Raw genomic sequence first — 22605 nt, 5'->3', positions numbered from 1 at the left:
GGACTACTGTTATCTAACATGTTTTTGACTCAGTGGGAAACTGGAGAGTACAAAAGTTGGTGTAGCTGTACATGCTAGCCAATCATCTTCTAATTTCAGCTTGTTCACTTAAGCTTTGACAGAAAAAAATGGAAACTGAGTGGTTTCTATACAGAGCTGCACCAGATTTTTCACTCTCCAGCTTAAGTAAACTAGCCCTAGTGTCTCAAGCTATGGGACATACAGAGCTATGTGCTACCTAGATCTTTAGGGGTTTTAAAGTCACACTATACTGGCAGAATTGATCTTTGCCCAAGCTTTGTATGATGTTGACATGATATCACTATTTGGCTCAGATTTTAACTAGTAGTTACCTTAAACTTGTTTTGGATCAACAAGAAGAGTTTAATTTGCTGAACTTAATTTTTTCTGATACCTTCAGCTTAGACATTGTTAACTCTCTTCTAACAAGCCAGGCTTATAATAGCAAGATTTTGTGGGAGGCTAATTTGTGTCTTGTTGATGATTAGACCTGGGAAGAGGTTCTAACCAGCCAAAATTTAGTCTCCCTGAAAATGTACTAATACGCTCACCAATCAATTTATTCTTCAATATACCTTTGATGCCAATTCAGTTAAAAAAAAAAACAAATCTTATAATCTATTAAAGACCTAGGTGTCAAAGGGTCATTAGCTATTTTTTCCACGTTCTCAGGTCCTTCCCACAGATATAGGCTTACTGGAAGCAAAGAATACAATTTTTTTCATTACATCATGGGTTCTCTGTTACAACAAGACCCTTAGCTATGCTCTCTGGGTCCTCCTGAGTTTTTGAGTAAAATCTTTACCTGCTCATTTAGCATGAGGTATTGTTAAAGAGGTTGTAAACCCTTGTGTTTTTTCACCTTTCTCCCTTTCTGCATGGGGTCCCGGTTCTTGAGTGGATAGATTGAGAGCAGTACAGCCATTGGCTCATGTGCTGTCAATCAAATCCAATGATGCTGGGGGTGGGGCCAAGTCGGGCATTCATGTCTATGGATGCAAATGCTGGACTCGGGAGTGTGCCCGCAAGGTAACTCACTGGGAGAGCACTTCTCCTAGGGGGTTATCTGATGCGAGGAGGAGCTGCGAGCACTGCTGGGTGACCACAGAAGAGGAGCTGCACAGTGGAGGTAAGTATGAAATGTTTGTTAAAAAAAAAAAACACAAAGGTATAAAATCACTTTAATTGCCAAGAAACTGATAGCTGAGGTGTTAATCTACATACAACAATGGAAAGGGGAATAAACAAATCCCCTTAAAAAATTGATCTATGACCACAGTGGTTGCTCAAAAAACTTTCTGAAATATTTTGGTATGTGGTATACAGAAAACTGCTGTCCATTAGATGTAGCTCCTACGTGATTTTGAATAACACTTCATTGCCTATGTATTACATTTCTTCATTGTATGCTATATTTCAGAGACATTGTCTTATCTATTCCTTTGATTCAATATGTACAACATAAGTGCATTTTAGGTGCATTGCTGTTGTTATTTTATACCATTTCAAAACTAATAAAAGCTTTTTTGGATAAAAAAAAAACAGTTTTTTACAAAGCACAAAACATTTTTTTTAACTCTGTTTTATTATGATATAATTTGTTTTCTAGTACATGACTGCTGCGGCACCTATGCAAGGGACCTACATTCCCCAGTATACTACTGTGCCTCCAACAGCTGTTCAAGTAGAAGTAAGTTGATCAGTTCATGTCAACATTTTTCTATTTTCAAAAAATAAAATTGTAATTCTAATCTAAGAATGTATGTTGATAATAATAATAGCCCATAATATATTCTATGTAAGGTGAAGCAGGAGTTTGGAGCAATGAACCAACAATGCATGGCATCTAATCTCTGTGTGTATGGTGTGAGAACTGTACCTACACACTATACATCAATGTAGCTCTATAGCCAAGCAAAGATCTCCGACTCAATGTCATAATAACCCAAAACTTTGAGTATGGCCTCAATTAGAATAGCTAAATGAAAAAAAATACAAAAAACTGCCATCATCCAGATTACTGGAATACAGAAGATGGACCAAATGAGAATAGGGTGAGGGCTGCTAATGCCATCTAACTCAGAAATAATCACTGGTCATGAAAGTGTTGACTAGGATTCTTCTAGGCACTGATAACACAACAAAGTAATAACATAAAACATAAAATGTATTGACATAAAAGGAACTATACAAAGTTAAAAGCATTTACCCCACAATAGAAAACAACATTCTTAGTCTGTTTAAGTGGAGCAGGCCAAAACCTTGACCGGTTTTGCGGAATAACCGTTTCTTCAGGAGGATCTGTATAATGTGTAATATACAATTGACAAAAACAAGCAAAATTATACAATAGTACAGTAAAATAAAATTACAACATTTTAACATATGCAAGCGCAGTTAAAGGAGGTGTTGGATGCTCACCTAAAACAGGCTTGTAGACCAGGCATGGGCTCAAAGGCCCCCCACGGCGAATGAGGGGGAATAATGTGGCAAGCTCGAATAAAGTAAATGGAATTCTTTAATAGTGGTAAATTTAATATAATGGCAAAAACGAGGGGAGACCACTGCGTGTAAATGTGGGTAATTGAGGGATGAAGTGATGGGGCAGGAGTGACAAGGGAAGGAGTGAGGGAAGAAAAGGGAAGGGGAAGAAGGGGGAGGGAAGGAGGGAAGAAGGAAGGCAAAAGAAGGGGAGAGGGTGGAAAAATAAGAAAGGGGGGGAGAGGGGAATGGAAGGGGGAAGGAATGAAGAAAAGAATGGGATGAAAAAGAAGGAAAAGAGAGGGGGGAGAAATGGGGGAAAGGGAAAGGGATGGGAAAGAAAAAAGTAAGAATTTTTACCTTTGTATAGTTGCTTTAATGTCAATAAATTGTATTTTTTATGTTATTACTTTGTTGTGTTATCAGTGCCTAGAAATATCCTAGTCAACACTTTCATGACCAGTGATTATTTATGGGTTAGATGGCATTATTAGCAGCCCTCACCCTATTCTCACTTGGTCCATCTTCTGTATTCAATGTCATAATAAGTCAATGTAAGTCTTACTTTTTTTTGGATGTTTCTAAAGCAGACTCAAGATACATCTATACACCCAGGCTTTTAGCAACACCTCACAAAACAATTCCTTCAAATGTCCTAACACTAATCGGATAAGCACTATGGGACATCAGGGAGAATAGAATTGTTATTATTATTTATATTACTTTTCATTGTACCAGGATCCCCTTTTATCTAGTCAAATTATCAAATCCCTGGGAATTTGGCACACGATCAGTACTCAGGGGAGCTTACAAGGTCATCCAATCAGCATTTATGTTTAACTTCTAATATTGCCTTAAAGCAAAGGGGTTTGATCCTGTGACCTGATACTGTGGGATTTAGCAGTTTACCAGGGAAAGAAGTATCAATTTATCTAGCTTCTCGAGAGGCAGGTAAGCTTTATATAAGCTTTTGGTTAGGCAGGGTTGAAAAATAAGTTGAGGCTGGGTTCACATATAAGCCACATGCTGCTCACAGCAGGGGTCTAGTGCGTCCTGGTTACCCATTTCAGGTTTGATTTCAGCCCAAATTTTGGGCTGAATTCCGACCGGAGACGGACCAAAAGACGCAAGTTTCTGGTGCAAATCACACCAGACCTGCTGAAGACATATGTGAACTGGCACCATAGAGACCAGGTCAAAATCTCCTGCTATTGCACATTGGATGTGGGGTACCCACACCTAATTGTCAATAGTGCTAACCCAGCCTCAGGCTTGTGTTTTTAAATAGAGGCACCCCCTTTTTTGGCCCTTTCGGCTTGAAGCATATGCTTGATACTGAATCCTTAATGGTTAGTGTCAGCAAATAGGCAAGCTCCTACCTGAATTAACAAGCTGATATGCTTTTGGCTTGTATGTTTTAATAAGGTGTATAGTAGAATAATGCAGCATACCATTGAAATCTTTAATTTTCCTGTGTAGAAAATCTTAAATTTAATTTAAATGGCATTATTTTTTTTTGCTAATAATACACTGGAACAAATTTTTTGTTCTAAATTTTACAGGGTGTTGTTGCTGATACCTCTCCTCAAACAGTACCATCTTCATCACATGAAGCCAGTGGGCAGCAGCAACAAATACCTGTAGAGACAAACAATGAACATGCATCTGCATACTCCTACCAACAGACTAAGTAAGTATTTGGTAGGTTTTAAAGCTAGGTATAACTAAAGCACATAATCAAAGGAAATGCTAATAGCACAATTACAGTTAGTGGAAAAGCAACTGTCAAAAGGATATGGAACAATATATAAATCATAATACTTTCCTTTTTGAATTTGAAACAACATTTTTATATTTTTGCTATCAAAAAAGGTAGTAAACTCCCCAATGTACTATTTTTGTAAGACATATCCACACGGTAATGTACTTCTCTTGATATTAGTCATTGAGGTGCATTTATAAATAAAACCAAAAAAGTGCATGGCTCCAGTGAAACTCCTGGCACATTTGTTGTGTGCAGAGGAGGTAAAATTGAGTGTTCTCTTTTTTTCCTCTACAGGTTTTTTTTTTCATTCATGAAAATAAAATGCTATTGGCAAAAATGTATTATGGCCATTAGATGGAGCTAAAGATCACAGTAAATAAGTATGATCTTTAATTCCAGCTCATGGCCATAACACGGTATGTTTTATGGTGGGGTTTCCCCCAGGTAATCTTACCTTTTCTTAAAGTTTGAAAGACCAAAGATTACTAGCAGCAGAGCGGTAGCCAAGACACCCATTATACATATGGCAGTAAAATTACTTTGTTTATAATTACTTTTATTATTTATATTACTGAAATTTGGATTTTAATGTATGCTTTTTTAAGTAAAAAATAATAATATTTTGAATAGGCCATTAGAGATATACTTGTATATTTAGTAGCAGTGTTGTGTGATGTTGAATATTTACTTTTTAAATATTTTTTCTTTTAATGTGCTCTGTTTCTTTTTGCAATATATTTTGCAGACAATAAACAGGACTGAAAAATGTTGGTCAGAAAACCTTGCCTTGAATGGATACACTTCATCTAGAAGTTGACTTCCAGTTTGCACAGGCATCCGACAAAAGCTTTTTTTTTTCCTTTAATTTTTCTACCTTGCTCAAAGTGTTTTTTATGTGCCGTGCAAAAAAACAAAAAACAAAACAAAAAAATAAATAAAACAAAAATACACAAAACAAGAAAAAAAAGTTCTGCTATGTTGACAATTTTATTTTTGTTACTCTTTCTTAATGAACACACATGATGAAAACATACTTGGTTGTCTTTTCACCTGGAGCTTGACGATCATTGCAAAAAGGAGTCGTACTTTGAGGACAGTAAAATTGGTATCAAGGGGAAGCATTTTTGTCAAAACCATAACTGTCTTCCTTGATAATTAGATATCCGTTTCTTTCATTTATTTCATGTTTTTTGTCCATAGGAAAGATTATCTTGAATTCTTATTGCCTTAATTTTAAGGACATCAAACAAACCCAGAGCAAAAGAACAGCATCTGGATAAAAGAAAAGGCATGACATTGACCATCTTAATAAAGGACTTGTGTTGGCATTTCTTATGGGTTCCTAAGGGTAAAATATTAGATGTAGAATTTGACATTCAATTCATATCTTCATTTGAAGAAAAAATTTGCTGATAAAAAAGACTATGGTGTGTGCAAGAATTAAAAAAAAATTGTGTGGACTTTTATGAACTTTCTCTTAAGTGTGAATACAAAATATAGATGGCTGTAGGTTTTTACAAAGGTGTCAATGAACTTTGAAAAACAACTGCATTGAGAAAATGCAGATTTTTTTTTCATTTGAATGCTGTTTTTTTTTATTTCATTATTTTTATTTCCAAAGCGTGATCACTACTAGTAAAAGCATTAGTGCTTTCAATTTGCAATCTTTTTTAAGAGCTTAAAGAGATTTTTAGTCAGCTTTGCTTGTCTTATTGCAGAACGTAGCTTAATAGTGTTAACATGTTAACATTATGTAGGAGTTCATGTTTAAAAAAAAGAAAAAAAAAAAAAAAAGCAATAGCTAGAAGAAATTGTTGACAATTTCTGTAGTATTTCCTAGTTGTGATTAAATGCAGCCTATGGATGGCCAATTTTATACCAAAGATGAAGTGACACCATAACGTAGTTCTGAAGACAGTGTTTTTTTTTTTTCTTTTGGTCTCTTTTATTTTTTGACCTATATGGCCGGACCAATTTTTACTTTCTTCTTGGTTTAAACTATGTTCCACTGGTACTTTATGTCGTACATACAGTATTGTTTGTAAGATATGGTGAGTTGGTACATGAAAATTGTGCTGAATATTGCAGCCTAAAAATAAGAAAACCAACTATTAATTATGTATGGCGTTCCCCAGTTTTTTTTTCTTTTTTTATAGTATAGCCTGATATTTTATATGGCTACCAGTCTTCCTTTTTTTCTAACTAGACTTCTTCTGAGTATCTAATTTTGTTAAATGCACATGCAACAACAGTTGATATTTATGTTTTAGATGCTGTTTATTGTTTTTAACATAACTCATTGACAATCATGTGATTGGTATCAACCAAACAGTAATTCATTTTGGTAAATTGAATTGCCAGTAAAATATGCATTTTGTATCTCAATTAGAATGGCAAACTGTATCATTCAAATGAGGCAACACCCGAATATTAGATTCAAAATGCATATGACAGTGTGCAGATCAGATTGGGCACTTACCCATTTTCAATATCAGTCACTGAGTCTTCTCAAATATAAGTAATGCTGTATTATTAGAACTATTTTGATTCCAGAGGTTTTTTTTTTTTTTTTTTAATCAGGGGAGAATTGAAGCTGAACTCCAGGCTCAAAAAAATGTTGCATAATCTCTACTGATATTAGAATACAGTATTTTTTGTGTAAATATGCCTTCTCTTGAAAGAACTGTTGATACACTTACAATGTAAAATTACCCATTTTTACTCTAGTAAAAAGCCAGCAGATTGTTGTATTCTCCTGGCTCTCTTTATTCATTCTGACTGCATACATGCCCCTTTGAAACGGCTACAAGGAATGTTGATGTGTATCCAGTGAGATCCACCCTCTGATTTTATGTAACAACTGCTGCCATGCTTCATTGACTTTCTGTTCAGCTATGGATGAACCGCACCAAGTTTGCCACCAAATGTATTGCTTCCCGCTAGTCCCCAAACCTGTGGACTTATAATTCAGTAGCAGCTACTATGTCTTTAGGTTCACTGCCCTCTTCTGCAGCTGCATTTTTTGAACATACATGATCACGTGCCAGAATTCAAAATGAAAGCTGAACTCCAGACAAACAGCTACATATACAAATGACATGCATACACTGCATGAGAATGGTTTACTTGACTTGTCTAGCCAGTCCTGAGATTTACACAGCTCTATCATACTGCATAGCTAAGTTGATGAACCAACATGTTTCTATTGCGATTAAGCAATGCAATTTGGACACCTCTCTGCCATCAGCTTGTGCCTGGGCAGTGAAGGAGCAACATAATGATGAGGTTATCACTCTCTCCATATCAGCATTTTCCTTGTGAGCACATGAGCATGCAAATACAATGTAAATGCAATGCAATCAGAGTCCTGATTCTTCATTCCCCCGTGATGCGTTGAAGGGGATTACAAGAGTCTGATATAAAGACAGATCCAAGCACTGACATTTTTGTAATAAAAATGTCATATTTTTAAATTAATACATACATTTATGTCTTCCTAGACTTCAACTTTAAAGGTTGTAAGATTTTTTATTTTTAATTTGCAGGTTACAGAGAACTTCCTGTGGGTAGTTTTTTTTTTTGGGGTCCCGGAGTTCAGCTTTAAACACATTGTGAAAAACTACACATACAGTACACCTTTAGTCTGTAATTTTGAGAAAAAAAACATATAATATGAATACACCATGAAAGTGCAGTGAAATTCAGTGATCTGAACAGTTAAGTGCATACTATTTATTTTAAAATTTACTGCAGAATCTGCCTTTGTTAGGCTGCCCAGGAATAAACCTGTGGATTAATATCTGGGACCGGGTTTCTTTTTAAATACCTGCTCTCAGATGTCTTTTGAAGCATTTAGTAAACAGTTAGGCTTGATGCTTGGAAAAAAAAGATTGCCAGTAATGGCTACTGATTCTCCAAATTATGCTTATTTTCTCTTAGAAAACTTCTGATTGTGGAACCATAGCATAAAGCTGAACTCTACATATGGATTTTATTGCACAGCTAAGTATTTATAGGACCACTGTAAAAGTAGAGAGTCACTGTAAATATCTTTGCTCCTACAGTGATCTTTCTATGTCGTCTTTCTATGTCCCATGCAAACCACAGGGGATTGCTTGCTCTGCGTGGGCACCATTCAGAAAAAAAAAACTTCTATTTATGTTGATGAATGCAAGGTGTTCTCTGACTGGACAAGGTGAAGAGAAAGGGTAATGATTTCACAATCCCTGTTGAACTATGCAACAAAATTCATACCTAGAGTTCAGCTTTATAACAATATCCATGCATATTGGATAACAATGTCAACAATTTTGCGTAATCTTTTTAAGATGACTGCTCTAGATACCCTTGCTGCAACATTTACACTATATATATATATATATATATATATATATATATATACACACACAGTGCCTTAAAAAAGTATTCATACCCCTTGAACTTTTCCACATTGTATTTTTTGGGGATTTTATGTGATTGACCAATACAACGTGGCACCTAAATTTCCTTCCACTTCACAATGTTGTGCCACTTTGTTGTTGGTCTATCACATAAAATTCCAATAATATACATTTACTTTTTTGGTTGTAACATGACAAAATGTGGAACATTTCAAGGAGTATGAATACTTTTTCAAGGCACTGTATATATTTACATATTCTGTATATGTACTGTATATATCCACTGGATAGGCACTTGCCTGTAAAATCATATTATATATAAGACAGAAGACCACAGCACTGTGCTCTGTGATTCTCTTTGAGTACATTGTATCGAAACACAAACATCTGGCATTTTTCAAGGACCTGAACAACTTTATACTTTACCCAACTACTTTATCCTAACGTAGCCACTGATTACTGTTTCATATATACAGTAGCAAACAATTATTTCAAAGTGTTTTATATGTGCACTTACCAAAATTTGTATTAAGAAATCTGTTCTTTTAATACTTGTGTGTTGTGTAATAGGTATATGATGCTTATTTTTTTTAAGTTTTTATTTCTACAGCTATATTCTAAAGCATAATTAATAAATGAATTAAATAAATAAATATACAAATTGAAAAGCAATGTAAATTTTGCAGCAGGATACATATGGTCTCAAAGAGTTAAAGTCATCTGAAGGTTGAATTTCTCTGCTGAGAAATATGTTAGAGCATTCACAAACATGCGTGTGTGTATATATATATATATATATATATATATATATATATATATATATCATAATGACATATATGTATACATCTTCCTAAGGGACCTATACATGTTATATAAATGTATTTTTCAAATTCAGATTTTTTGAAAAATCCTGAAGTGATAAGATACTTCTGATTAGGATGTGAGAAATCAGTGTTTGTGAATGTTATTAATCACTATTGTTCTGTTACTACTATTTTAATTGTTAGTCTAGGAACCATTTGTGTTTAAAAATCTGATGGCCATGTAAATTAGTTATGCAAATTGATTAATTGAATGCTCGCAAAGTCCTAAATTTGCATTTTCTAAGCAGTTTGGATGTTTATATAAAAAAATCTAATCAGTTCTGCACATGCCCATTGCATACATATAGACAAATAACTTTATTTTAGGATGAAATAGTTTGATATGTTTGTACATACTGTTTTATTTTCTTTTTAATTGCTGTTGTGCTTCAAAGGGGATATCCACTCATTCCTGACCCATACTGCAGTCATATTACCTTTAAAATAATAGGGTTATGATGTATTGTATGACTGGACACTACTTCAATGGTTCTTGAGCATTATGCTAAGCTGTATATGTATTGCTACTACTGCCAGAAAACCCCCCCCCCAAAAAACAGAACATTCTATTGTGTTTTTAATAGTAATATTTGTGAAATGTAATATCATTTGAACAAACAGGAAAGCATTACAAACATTCTGTTAGAGGAATACACCATCAGAGAGCAAAGTGACTTTATACAAATCAGTACATCTTAGGCCGAGTACTCACGAGCAAACATGTCCGTTCGAAATGTCCGACGGGCTGTTTCCGGCGTACAAGGCTGTTTTTTCATTTGGCCCGCTGGCTTGTACACACCAGCGGACGATATTTCCCTGCGGACCTGAACGCGTGCACGTAATCCACGTTTGACGTCACTATAAAGGGAAAGGCCAAAGTCAATGGCGACGCCCTCTGTTCCGCTTTTGCTAGTTACGGCTTTGCTCGTGTTAGTGAAGGTTTGGTTAGAGCTGATTCGCGCTTCTCGGTCTCCAGGCTTTAGCAGGTAGTATTTTCTCGTTCAGTGCGTGTGCTTGTGGGTACGTAGTTGGCATTCGGGTACAGGCGTGCAGTTCGTTCTGCTTAGCAGATTCGTACTGTGCGTTCGTATCTGTGTGTCGTGCGTTCTTTGCAGGTACCGCTGGATTTGATTGTGCTTTCTGTTGGAGTGTGTTCTTGACTGACCAGCCGGCCGGTTTGAAGCCATGATGGAGCAGCAGCGTCAATTTTCGCGAGTTGGTGCTGTTTATGGGATGGCTGCTGGATATGTTCATTATTCCAGTACTTTGGCCAGAAACAGGGGGCGGAGGCGTTTCTGGACCAAGAATTGGTTGCGCCAGCGTGACCAGTTCTCACATATGCCTCTGCTTAGGGAAATCCAGGAGAATAATCCTAATGACTATAGGAATTTTCTCCGCATGACGGACCCCGTATTCAACAGTCTGCTGGATCTTCTGTCCCCCTATATCACGAGGCAGGACACTGTGATGCGCCAAGCCATCACGGCCGAGCAGAGGCTTATTGCCACGTTGCGGTACCTGGCGACTGGGAGGAGCCTGCAGGACCTCAAGTTCTCGACAGGCATCTCTCCGCAGGCGCTTGGGGTCATCATACCGGACACGTGTGCTGCCATCATTAAAGTTATGCACGAGGAGTATATGAAGGTAAGTTTCCTCATTTTAACCTCACAATGTGTCTTTAATAATGTGGCAAACTAACTTTTTATTTTATTTCCCAGATATGCTGTGTGTTTAACTAACGTTCCCTTTTCTCACTATGCATGTTGATATCAGCTTTTACATGTTCTTTTTATTTTGGCCTACCTGCATATTTTGATCTTACCCAATATTAACCTGTCCAGCATGCTATCTTCGGGCCAACCCCCACCATGCCACTTTATTTTTATTTTTTTGGTTTTCTAAAAACAGTTTAAACACCCCCCACCCCCCCTTCAAAGTGTTTTTGTCCCCATCAGAGGGCTGTGGAGTCTGTTATTAATTAAGTGGCCCTATATATTTGTGCCCCGAAATTCTCCCTTCAAAATTTGCAAATGCTATTTAAAAAATGTAAAGTTGCACAAGGATGCTTGTAGGATTATGTTTGCAATGTTTATGTGCCAAAGTACTAAATCTCTTTTTTTGTTTGTCCCCACAGCTACCCTCCACACCACAGGAATGGCAGTCTGTGGCTTCCCAATTTGCCGAGCGGTGGGATTTTCCTAACTGCGGTGGAGCAATAGATGGGAAACACGTCCGCATTGTGCCCCCACCCCACTCGGGGTCCTTCTATTATAACTACAAGGGTTATCATAGTATTGTGTTGATGGCGGTGGTGTCGGCACAGTATGAGTTTCTATATGTGGACGTGGGGAAGAACGGCCGGATGTCAGATGGGGGAGTGTTCGCACGGACTGATTTCTATGATCGTCTCCAAACTGGTGGTCTGGCATTGCCACCAGATGAAGATAATGTGGAAGGACTTCCGTTTGTGTTCCTAGCGGACGAGGCTTTTGGCCTTGGACCTCACCTAATGCGGCCTTTTCCCCAGAGGACCCTCACCTCAGAGAGGAGTGTGTTCAATTTTCGGTTGTCCAGGGCTCGGAGGGTAGTCGAGAATGCCTTTGGGATCCTCAGCAACCGGTTCCGCCTGTTCCTGACATCGATACATTTGGCGGAATATAAATTGAACACCGTTATATTTGCCTGCTGCATTTTGCACAATTTTCTACGCAGGCACTCCCAGACGTACCTAGCCCCCATGGGCTCTGAGGCAGGACTACCCTCAGAGAACATTCCTGGCCTGGACACTGGTCGCGCTGGCTTGGCCCCCCAATCTGCTCGTGAGGTACGCGACAAATATGTTGAGTACTTCATGGGTCGGGGGGCCATTGCTATGCCAGATCATATTTCTTTCTAATTCGGCCCCCAAAAGAAAGGAATATTCTCACAACTAATAAATAATTAGACCATTGGACTTTATACAGTTGTTTGTCATTACTGCTTTTTCTCTATTTTTCTGTCTTCCAGGTTATCTCCAAAAATAGTGCACTTCTAGTGCCAGATTTACTTACTCAGATGTATTAACTAACCACATTTGCACATTATTCACTCATCTACTAACTGGGTATTCAGTCTATAAATAAGAAGCCACTCTTTTTTCTGCTTTTGATGTCTCATTTTTTTTTTTTATTTTAGTCATTTTTTAACAAGAAATGTGTATTTTTAGGCAGAACACATTTCCTGCAAATTCTAGAGACAAAATATTGGCTTTTAATTATTTATTTTTTTGTCTTTATTGACAGTGATTATCAATAATAATGATCGAAACACAATGTAACAATAATTTCACTGAAACTATACGCAAGAATTTTTGGGCTTGTCATTTGTTTGTGTCTAATTTTTTAAACAAGATTTTAACACAACACAAAAATTTTTTTGTTTTTTTCAAAAATTAGTTAACTTCTTTCTTTAGGTGAGATTTATTGTTCGTTTTGTGATCTGAAACTGGAAACATTTACAAACCAAAAAAGATCAACACCAAACAAAAATTTAAAAAAATAACAGCAGTCAGTCATATGGATGGTGTGCTTTCACACTGGAACACGCCAAAATTTCTAAATGCACACATTCAGTGAAAACTCGCCAAATGTCATTGGTTAAACAGACAAATGGCCACATGTGCTATCTGACATCATGGGTGATCAATGTCTGTGTTTTGTGGGAGCAAACCCTTCCTCTCAACTACTTGAGGATCGAGGAGGGGTTTGTACCCACAAAGCACAGACAATAGATAGTCTGTGATGGCAGATAGCACATATTGGCACACTGTGTGTGCATTTAGAAATTTTGGCGTATTATAAAGTACAAAAATTAAAAAGGGTTTTGTGGGCGGGGGATGGGCGGGGGATGGGCTTCTGTGGTTCAGTCTTTGACACGGCCCATCATGTCCATGATATTTTTGTAATTTTGGTTGATGACTAGCATCCTTTGTCGCATGTTCTCCATTTCCGTGCTACACTCTGAAATGACATTTCGCACATTCTGCTCCATGACTAGCATCCTTTCCTGCATAATGTCCATTTCCGTGCTGCACTCCATTAGTTGCTGTACAATGATAGAAGCACTTGCACGTGAAAAATGTGCTACTCCATCTTGATCCCCTAAAAAGAAACAAATTGGCATTCAAAATATGTAAATAATTTCCAGCCTATCTGCATATGTTTGGCCCTATTAATATAGGGGTGACACTGACCTGATGGCCTGATAATTTCCACATCCCCAATTTCTTCATCTTCTATCACTCCTCCTTCTTCCACCACCTCCCCATCATCTTCTATCACTCCTCCTTCTTCCACCACCTCCCCATCATCTTCGACTCCTCCTTCATCCATCAATCCACCTTCTTGCAATTCGCCAAATTGTTCTTCCGCCACTTGCCCTTCATCTGATATAAATTCTAAGTCCAAAATAACTTCTTCCTCCTCTCTTCCTTCCTCCTTTCTTCCTTCCTCTTCTCCTTCCACATCCTCTTCTCCTTCCACATCCTCTTCTCCTTCCACATCCTCCTCTCTTCCTTCCCCAGCCTCCTCCTGCTCAACATGTGGAGGTGTTTGATTTTCCGGGTGTCTGGCCCTCTCTGCCTCCTCCAATTGCTGGCGTCTTCTTTCCCCTATAAGAAATAATAAAAAACAAAAGGTATACTCATCAGCACACTGATATTGGATATCATAAATCGCACACATTGCATAGACGATACATTTATGATGATTTTTGGTTGTTTTTTCTTTCAGCAATCCTCCATTTTTGGCGTAGTTCTAGGCCAAGCTCTGATGCTGCCCCTTTTTTGCAAAGAAGTGACACAAATGGATGTCCCCCCAAAACATTAATTCTCGTCGACCCTCCAAATAAATATACTTTGATTTTTGAGACACAGGTGCTTTGCATTTCAAGATGTTAAAACATCAGCTTTATTTGCATTTTGGAGAATGAATCTTGTTTGCCTGTCACATTCACTCAATTTAATTTCTGTGATTTTGCTAGTCAACAATGTTGGAAAACCAAGTTTGGGGCCAGTCAGCCATGTCCAGGTGTGTTGTTCCTGGAGTAACGTCACATTTTTGCGAAACAATGTCATATTACGCGTGTTTACTATTTCACCAAATTTGTTTAAGGTTGTTATTTGACATAAACACAATACAGTATCTACACATGTTCAAAAGTAAAAGCAGGCCAAGGAGGCAGATGTGAAAAAATACATGTCAACACATTATTGCAGACATTCCCCCCCCCCTTAAATAATATGGACTTACTTTTACGCAGAATTTTGAGGATCTTCTTCATGTGATGTGGCTCCCTCAATTTTAAATCGGACCAACGCTTCCGTAGTTGCTCCTTTGACCTGGTGACACCAAACATTCTCCTCATTCTCCTTGCCACCTTGTCCATTATGTGTGACTTCCTACGGTTCGGTGTTTTGTAGGGCCCACATTCACCATCATAATCCTTCCTCCTCATGATGTAAACCAACTCCACCATTTCTTCGAACGCCATATTAGTGGCTTTATATCTTTTAGGCCTGGATCGGGACGGTCCAGCCTCTGTCCCTTCACTTGCGCCATGAGAGCTCCGTGCCCGCTCGTGTGACATCGCCATCTTTCCTTCCCACAGAGATTAGGGGCGTGGAAACGAGGAAATGTCCCGTCAGGGGCGGAGATGAGGGCGGGGATTATTGCATATGCGGAGTGTCGCGAATGCCAACAACGTATTGACGTAGGTTACGCGGAGAATATTCGCGCGATTCCAGAACCTACACAGTTAACGCCATATTTACTTTTTCAATTGATTAGGGGCATGGCAAAGGTGACGAGGGCGGCGTTTCATACATACGCGGAGTGTATAAAAGGCGCTTGACGTGATTACGTAGGTTACGTGTTAATTCAGCGAGCGGAAGAAACGAGGATTGTGAGAGAGGCAGGTAAGAAATTTAAACATGGGATCAGCAGCGGGCTCTAAAATGTAGAGCAATGGGATGGGGGTTTGGTCTGTTGGTTGCACAGTTTTATTAAGCTATTATGTCTCTTGGATACCAGAATGTGATTTTCGTACCCAAATGCTTTTGTAGACATCACAAAATAGAGAGATCAAAAATGCTGTGACTCATTAGTAATTATGTAGGGTGTATTCAGATCAGGCCAAGTATTGTTCTGTGTTGGTTGGACAGAGGTCATTAGGAAGTTTCTTTCATGTAATCAATGCTGAGGGGCAGGATATCTACACATGCAATAGTGCCTTGATGAATGCTGTCATTTGTAATAATTGTGTATGGTTGTAGATTTATATTATTTCCTGCAATGTAACCAAAGGGGCGGCATGTTAAAAAAAAATGTTAGCTAAAACCAACCAATGGGGCAGAGCTGGCCAGCATTTTCTAAACAAGAGACACTGTGTTTGTATTTCTATATAGGTACTACTTTTTTAACAACATATTCTATCAATGTAAATGCTGAGGCTTTTTTTAATTGTGTTTTTGGTTTCTTTTCATTTTTTCAATCTAGAATAAAAAAAATAAAAAAATTATTTCACAATGGATCTCCTGCAGAGCCAAGACATTATCCAGCATTTGCTGGATAAATTTCGGGAAATGCCCATCCTGTGGGATTCAAAGCAGGACCATTACCACAATAAGGACGTACGAGCGGCAGCACTTGAACAGCTAGCAGCATACATGAGGACATGGGTGCCAGAATGCAGTGCCAACATGGTGAAGGATAAACTTGCCAACCTCAGGGGCACATATAGGAGAGCGTACAAAGCTCACCAAAAACAGCTAAGATCTGGAGCAGCAGCAAGACCACCAAAGGAACCCAAGCTGTGGTATTACAACCAGATGTCATTTTTGCGGGATCAACTGGAAGGCAGGCCATCAATGTCGAGTCTGAATCCCAACCTTTCCTCCACGCTACCTCCCAGCGGGACTTCCCAAGATCACCACAGCCCTGCAGAGTCAGATGAAGAGGGCCTGGCTGACAGAGAGGCAGATCTGCGCCTCTACGATGATGAGGTATAGTAGTTTCATAACTATTTATGTAATAATATTAATTATTGTTTGATTCTTGACTTGATATTGGTTAATAAAATACAAGCTGGGAAGTAAAAATCTAAAATCGTGGGCAAACAAATAGGTGTCAGGGATGACAACTGCAGGGGTCAGAGGGTGAGTCTGTTTTCAAGTTTAAATTCAAGGCAAAAAATAAGATTCAAGCATGAAAATGTGAGTGAGTATATTCCTAAATATATTACAACATGTCCCTTTTTTTTACACAGGAAGAAGAGACCAGCCAGGAGGTGGCAGATCCTCTCCTCACTGACAGCCAGGCCGAAGGGGTCAGTGGCAGCCAGGAGGAGGCCGGGCCCAGTGGCGTTCAGCAGCTCCCCAGGACAAGCACCACCAGCCAGGCTCCTCCCCTTTATATTAGGCCACCAGGCCGTAAGAAGAAATTGGGGGCAGTGGAGGAAGCCAGCCTCCAAATGATTAGGGAGGCGAGTGCCATCATGAGGGCCCCCCTCAACCCCACTGAGGCCTACAGTGCCTCCGTGGCACATGACCTGAATCAAGGCACGGAGGAGCAGAGGCAACTGGCAAAGGGCGTGATCAACCAGGCCCTTTGGTGGATGCAGAGGGAGCTGCTGACCCCAGACACTGGGCTATGTGACCCGGCCCGGCTTGCTGAACACCATTCTTCTGCTGCCACATCATCCCCACCTGCAAGGGCCCAGGGAAGACCCGCTGGAAGGCAGCCTGGAAGGAAGGTTGCAAGGAAGAGGAGACGTTGATGCCCTGCCTTCCATTTGATCCCCCACAAATGGCATCTTGTTTGGACTACCACAGCTTGGGTTCCTTTGGTTATGTGCTGCTGCTTCAGATCTTATTTTGTGTGCTTCCTGAGGTTGGCTAGTTTATCCTTCACCATGTTTCAAATGCAAGTTTGCATGTATGTTGCTAGCTGTTCAAGTGCTGCCATTCTGTTTTTGATCCTTTTTATAATTTGCTCAAATAAAAGCCTTTTTGTTGATTTGAAAAACGTGCCTATTGTTTGTAATACTGTGGGTATTATTTTAGGCATCAAACATTACAAACAAATAAAATGATTTATCTAAAATATTCACTAACTCATGTGGGGGGGGGGGGGGGGTCATTTGGTGTGCCAACATGGTAGACAATTTAAACAACCTTCAACAAAATCATGTTAAATATACAAACAAAAGCTAAATCAAAAATATTTCCTATTAAAATATTCTAAATGGTGACATAACTATAAACACCTAAAGAAAGTGGGAAAGATAACCATTAAACATTAAAAGCAAAAAATTTGAAATGTGGAGGACCACTAAAAATATGATACGTCGGGCCAATAAAAGTTTGCAAAAATCTTACTACATCACAGCTAACAAATGTCACTTTTCAGTATGGAACAACTCAGTTGAAATAACATGAGCTAAATAACTGATTAGTTATAGCAAGAGAAGAATGAATAAAACGACGGCATCAAGCATTGGTTATTGTGTGTTTTGCTTCAGTGTTCTATTGCTAGAATTAATCTTTCTATTGACGAATGTGCCATATCCCAAAGAAACGTGAGTTTTACCTGAACGAGCGCTCCCGTGGCCTCATTTAGTCTGAGCATGCGCGGGGTTTTTGTACGTTGGTTTTGTGTACTCACCACCAAACATGTACGTTCGGACAGGATTTGAGCGGACGGTTTTAAAACAAGTTTGGAAATAAATGTCTGCTGGAAAACGGCCCGGCGGGCAAATGTACGGTGAAATTCTGTACGCTCGTAACTACACACGACCAAACATGTATGCTGAAACTGGTCCGCGGGCCAGTTTCAGCAAACATGTTTGGTCGTGAGTATGGGGCCTTAGAATGTATAACCTAATAATAGATGAATTTAGCACTGTATTTTTACATGATAACATTTTGAAAAGTATACATAAATGAAGTACTTGTGCAAAAAAAGAATATATGGGAACTAGATCAATATTCTAGTGAGTGGGTATCTCCTTGAAACCAAACATTTTAATTGCAGTTGTGACATGTGCCTATGTTTTAAGATACTGTGCTGGCAGCTCTTTTCTTTATTTTTTTAAACAATTCAGTACAATTGAGTGTAAATGTTCTGGCAAACATAATATAGTGTTTAAAAAGAATACTTTTTTACTTTCAAATTTAAAAAAAGCCTCAATAACGATCAGTACTTCAGGTTCTGATGTAGCTACCATGTGGCCAACGGGAGAGAGAAAGAGACTTCTTGTATGGTTGAAAAAACTGCTGCTATTTTTACTTGTGTAAACTAAACATCTACCCAATTTAAGCTGCTAATGGTAAAGAGTCTCTATTAAAAAGAAAATTCTCTTATGCCTGGGGCATTTTTACTATTTTTTTTTTCTAAAATGGTGTTGTTTTTTTAAGACGACATTCTGTTAATGTTTGCATTGTTAATGTCTAAAAGTTAGATCCTAGAAATGAGCAAATCTATCATTTGTCCCAGACGAGTCATTTGCGACTTTGCTGGGGCAACAGTTTTTTTTAATGCTAATTAATTAAGTTATCAAAATAAATGGCTAGATAAGAGCAAATTTTTAAAGAAAATCTGCCACAAAACACAATAAAATCAATGTCTAAGTAACTGTCTGTCAAAGCATTCTGTACATGCAGCTTAGTTCAAGTCACCATCACTTATGTAGAAGATATATTTTTGTGAATATTCAGTCATCTAATGCCTTTGTATCCTGCAATGTGAAAAGAAGAATGAAATAAGGATAGGATAGCACAGATACTAAAGTAATTAATAATCAACTAGATAGCATAGTTACAGCCCTAGGACTTACTTGGATTTACTGGGTTAACCACTCCTCCCTCTTAAGGCCCATACACACGGTCTGACGGTTTTGCCAACAAACTTCAAGATTAGCAAGTTTGCAAAAAAAACAGATTGTGTGTACGCTCCGTTTTCATCGGACAAAAGTTTGCTCTGCAAACGGAGAAACTTTTTGGCAACAAAAGTCTGATGGTGCCTAGTCCGACCATGTGTACAGCAAGCCATCAGACTTTTGTACAAAGTACAAATATGCATGCCCAGAACCAATGTTAAAATCAACCAACAATAGCAGAAGTTGACCAAAGGGTGGCAGTAAAGAGCAGAAAAGAGCAGAAAAACCATGCGATGTTGGTAAAGTTTTAGGAAAGTTTGCAGAAAAGTCCTGCCGTGTGTGTATGCTATGGGTGTGCCCGGCCAACTGCCTTCGGACAAAAATCCAAGGACAAGTTTGTTTGAAGTCCGACCATGTGTATGAGGCCTATGTCTCACTACAGTAGAGTTCATTTTCACCTATTATTTTCCCAATTCAGAAAGTCCAGAAAACCTTTGCCCCATTTGGCAATAGTGCTGTGTTAGTACCATGGTACACTTCCTATCTTCCGCATGTCTGCATCTGGTGCAAGCATCCTAATATGATGATTTATCACTTTAATAAAATAGGCCAAAGTTGGCTATGTTTGCTTAAAGCATTGTTCCCCATCATGCTTCCCTTAATTCTGAGCACAGAAGTTGGTCACTTGCATAGAAAGTATTAGAGCTCATTACTTTTAATATTTAAGTTCAGGATCCAAAATAGATATATAAAAATACGTTTTCAGTGTCTGTTGCTTTTATTGATTTAACAGGTGGCAGATTCGCTTTGAAAATACAATCTACTTACAATCTTTAACGGATAACACAAAATGGTTTGCTCATCTCTAGCTAGTTCATTTTATTTTCTATGTTGGTTAATTAGAAAGTTTATATCAAAAATAATGTTCCAGTTAACATTATACACAAATCATGTAAAACTAAGGGCTAAATATACTATTGGGAGATGTAGAGAATGAAAGGTGAAATAAATTGACTTTATATCATCCATGTTTATGTTAAAACTACAATTTTCTCTGTCTATAAGATGTCATATCTTGTCATTTTTGATGTCTAAACATATTCCAATAGCACTTTCCATGTCAAGTCACCCAAGTGTATATTTAGCATTAAAATGTCCATTTTGTCATTGTGGTTGAGAGAAACTTTTGATTTACATCTAGTTACATAATTACAAAATACAAGTTGTAAGCAGGATCAAAGCAGGATAACGTGTCATTCAAAACAAAGATGACTGTATATGACTGTATCATTATAAAAGTTGAAATGTAAAATTGTTATTTTAAAGGTAAAAAAAATAGCTATGTTTTTTGAGGTGTAACCTTATGGGATAAAACAGAATACCAAATTGTTTGGAAGCCTTATACATGGGCACCCCCTGCAAGCATTTTTATCCCAACTTTGTTCATGTTTTTCATGTTCAAACTCTAAACTGTTAAACTGTTAGTGTCAGCCAAGTATGACACATATGAGGTTTTTATAATAATGCGTTCTGTTAAGTAACCCATAGTTACCAATTGCAGATCAGGTTACACTAGCCGTGTACACTAATTTATGATCTGTGCTTTGTTGATATAAGTTACATCACAATTACTTTTTTCTGTTATGTTAGAAAATAAGCCACACTGGCCTTTAATACATGCAAACTGCAATGTATAGCAAGCACTAGCAACCAGTCAGAAATGATATTTTGTTTTGGAAGACAAAGCTGCTGAAAGCTGATCTCTTATTGGAAGCTATGTGGACTGCCCATCATTGCTCTTCGATTTACATTATTTGATGTAGTCTATTAAATAAAGCAACCTGTGATTAACTTATTTGAATGGTTTTTTCAGTAAAACAATATTTTGTGATTGAAGTATGGCTTCTGCTTTCAGAGATGCCTATGTGCAGTGTGACTGCGTAAGTATTGGAAAATAAACAATATGAGATGAATTGTAATAACTGCCTGCAGTATATATAGAAACCTATTTGTGAAACAATTGATGATATAAAATCAAATCCTCTTGAATTTTAATCAAGCTAGTTGGTTAATTCCTACACTATATAGCATTTTAATAGCTTCCCAGTAAAGTACTTATTGTCAGTTCAAATAAATGGGTGGGCATACAAGGATAAAAATATTCTGAAGCAGAGCAAACATTAATACACATTATCTTGGTATGGATGAAAGAGAGCATTTGGGTTATTGCTAGATAATTAGGGGTCTCCTTTAATCAGGTACACTCCTCTTCTTCATAGCTAAAAATGTGTATTATGTTTAGGTGTCTGCCTTTGAACCTGTGTTCACTTCAAGTATAACTGGCATGGGAGAAAAGTAGGGATGATATTCCTGGCCTTCTCTGGGCAATGTTAGCTGCATGACTATGCCTGGCTCTAATACTTCTGAGTCACAGACCTGGAACCAACATGCAGCAAATGCAAGTCAAAGAAATGTAGAAATGTAATTTCATGGAGTTCCTTATTTCTATCTTCAAGTTCCAGGCTTGTGACTTAAGAAAGACTGAACCAAAAGCATCTATGTGACAGCAAACATTCCCCGAAAAAGAGGTCAACAATGACAGTGTGCATACATCTCAAATGACAAATTCCCAAGTCAAACTCCAGGCACACCTGTTTTTATGCTTTTTTCTTATTCACACATAAACACGCTAATTGTTATTATTATTTTTTTGTTATTTTAGGAGCTCACTGACAGCAGTTCCAGAGTTATGCCTTCACTTCTTGCTTTGTTGTGTCACTCACAAAGCATTGTACAGTGATGATACTGTGGCTGTGCTATGTGAATAGCACAGCTGATAGAGTAGGTGGAAGCAAAACACTGGAATTGCTGTAATTCCCAAATAGCGCAAGTTCAGACTCCACTTGTGCATGTCACAATCATTCAATGTGGCATAGACAGCTTTTGAAGTATTAAAAAAGGTCAGTAATTATGTGTGAATTGAAGAAATTAAATGTACTACCAAGTTAGAGCAGAACTAAACCCTCCTATCATTTACAGTCAAGGAAGCTGACAACTTTGTCTCTGTTTGTTTTGCAGTTACCATGATGCTGCAAATGTGATCAGTTATAACACCAGTTATTTGATAGCTTGACAGTTCAGTTTGGAGCATAACCAATTGTGA

The 22605-nt window shown here is 37.9% G+C and overlaps 1 protein-coding gene across 3 annotated transcripts in view; it reads left to right on the top strand.

The window, feature by feature from the left end:
- Window positions 1-7020, top strand: part of RBMS3 (RNA binding motif single stranded interacting protein 3) — an 827636-nt gene extending 820616 nt beyond the window's left edge. Inside the window, exons 12-14 of one of the 3 annotated variants that reach the window (XM_040353091.1) lie at window positions 1631-1711; window positions 4065-4192; window positions 5468-7020. In XM_040353091.1, coding sequence (XP_040209025.1) covers window positions 1631-1711; window positions 4065-4192; window positions 5468-5498 — 240 coding nt within the window. In that variant the 3' untranslated portion in view covers window positions 5499-7020. Of the gene's footprint in view, window positions 1-1630; window positions 1712-4064; window positions 4197-5012 lie in introns of those variants that run through there. The other 2 variants (XM_040353092.1, XM_040353093.1) reach the window with 2 other exon arrangements.
- Window positions 7021-22605: the final 15585 nt, after the last annotated feature.

This window comes from Rana temporaria, chromosome 5, assembly GCF_905171775.1.
Source record: "Rana temporaria chromosome 5, aRanTem1.1, whole genome shotgun sequence".
NCBI lineage: Eukaryota > Metazoa > Chordata > Amphibia > Anura > Ranidae > Rana > Rana temporaria.
The sequence above is the reverse complement of the archived record's forward strand: the minus strand, read 5'-3'. Positions and strand labels throughout refer to the sequence as shown.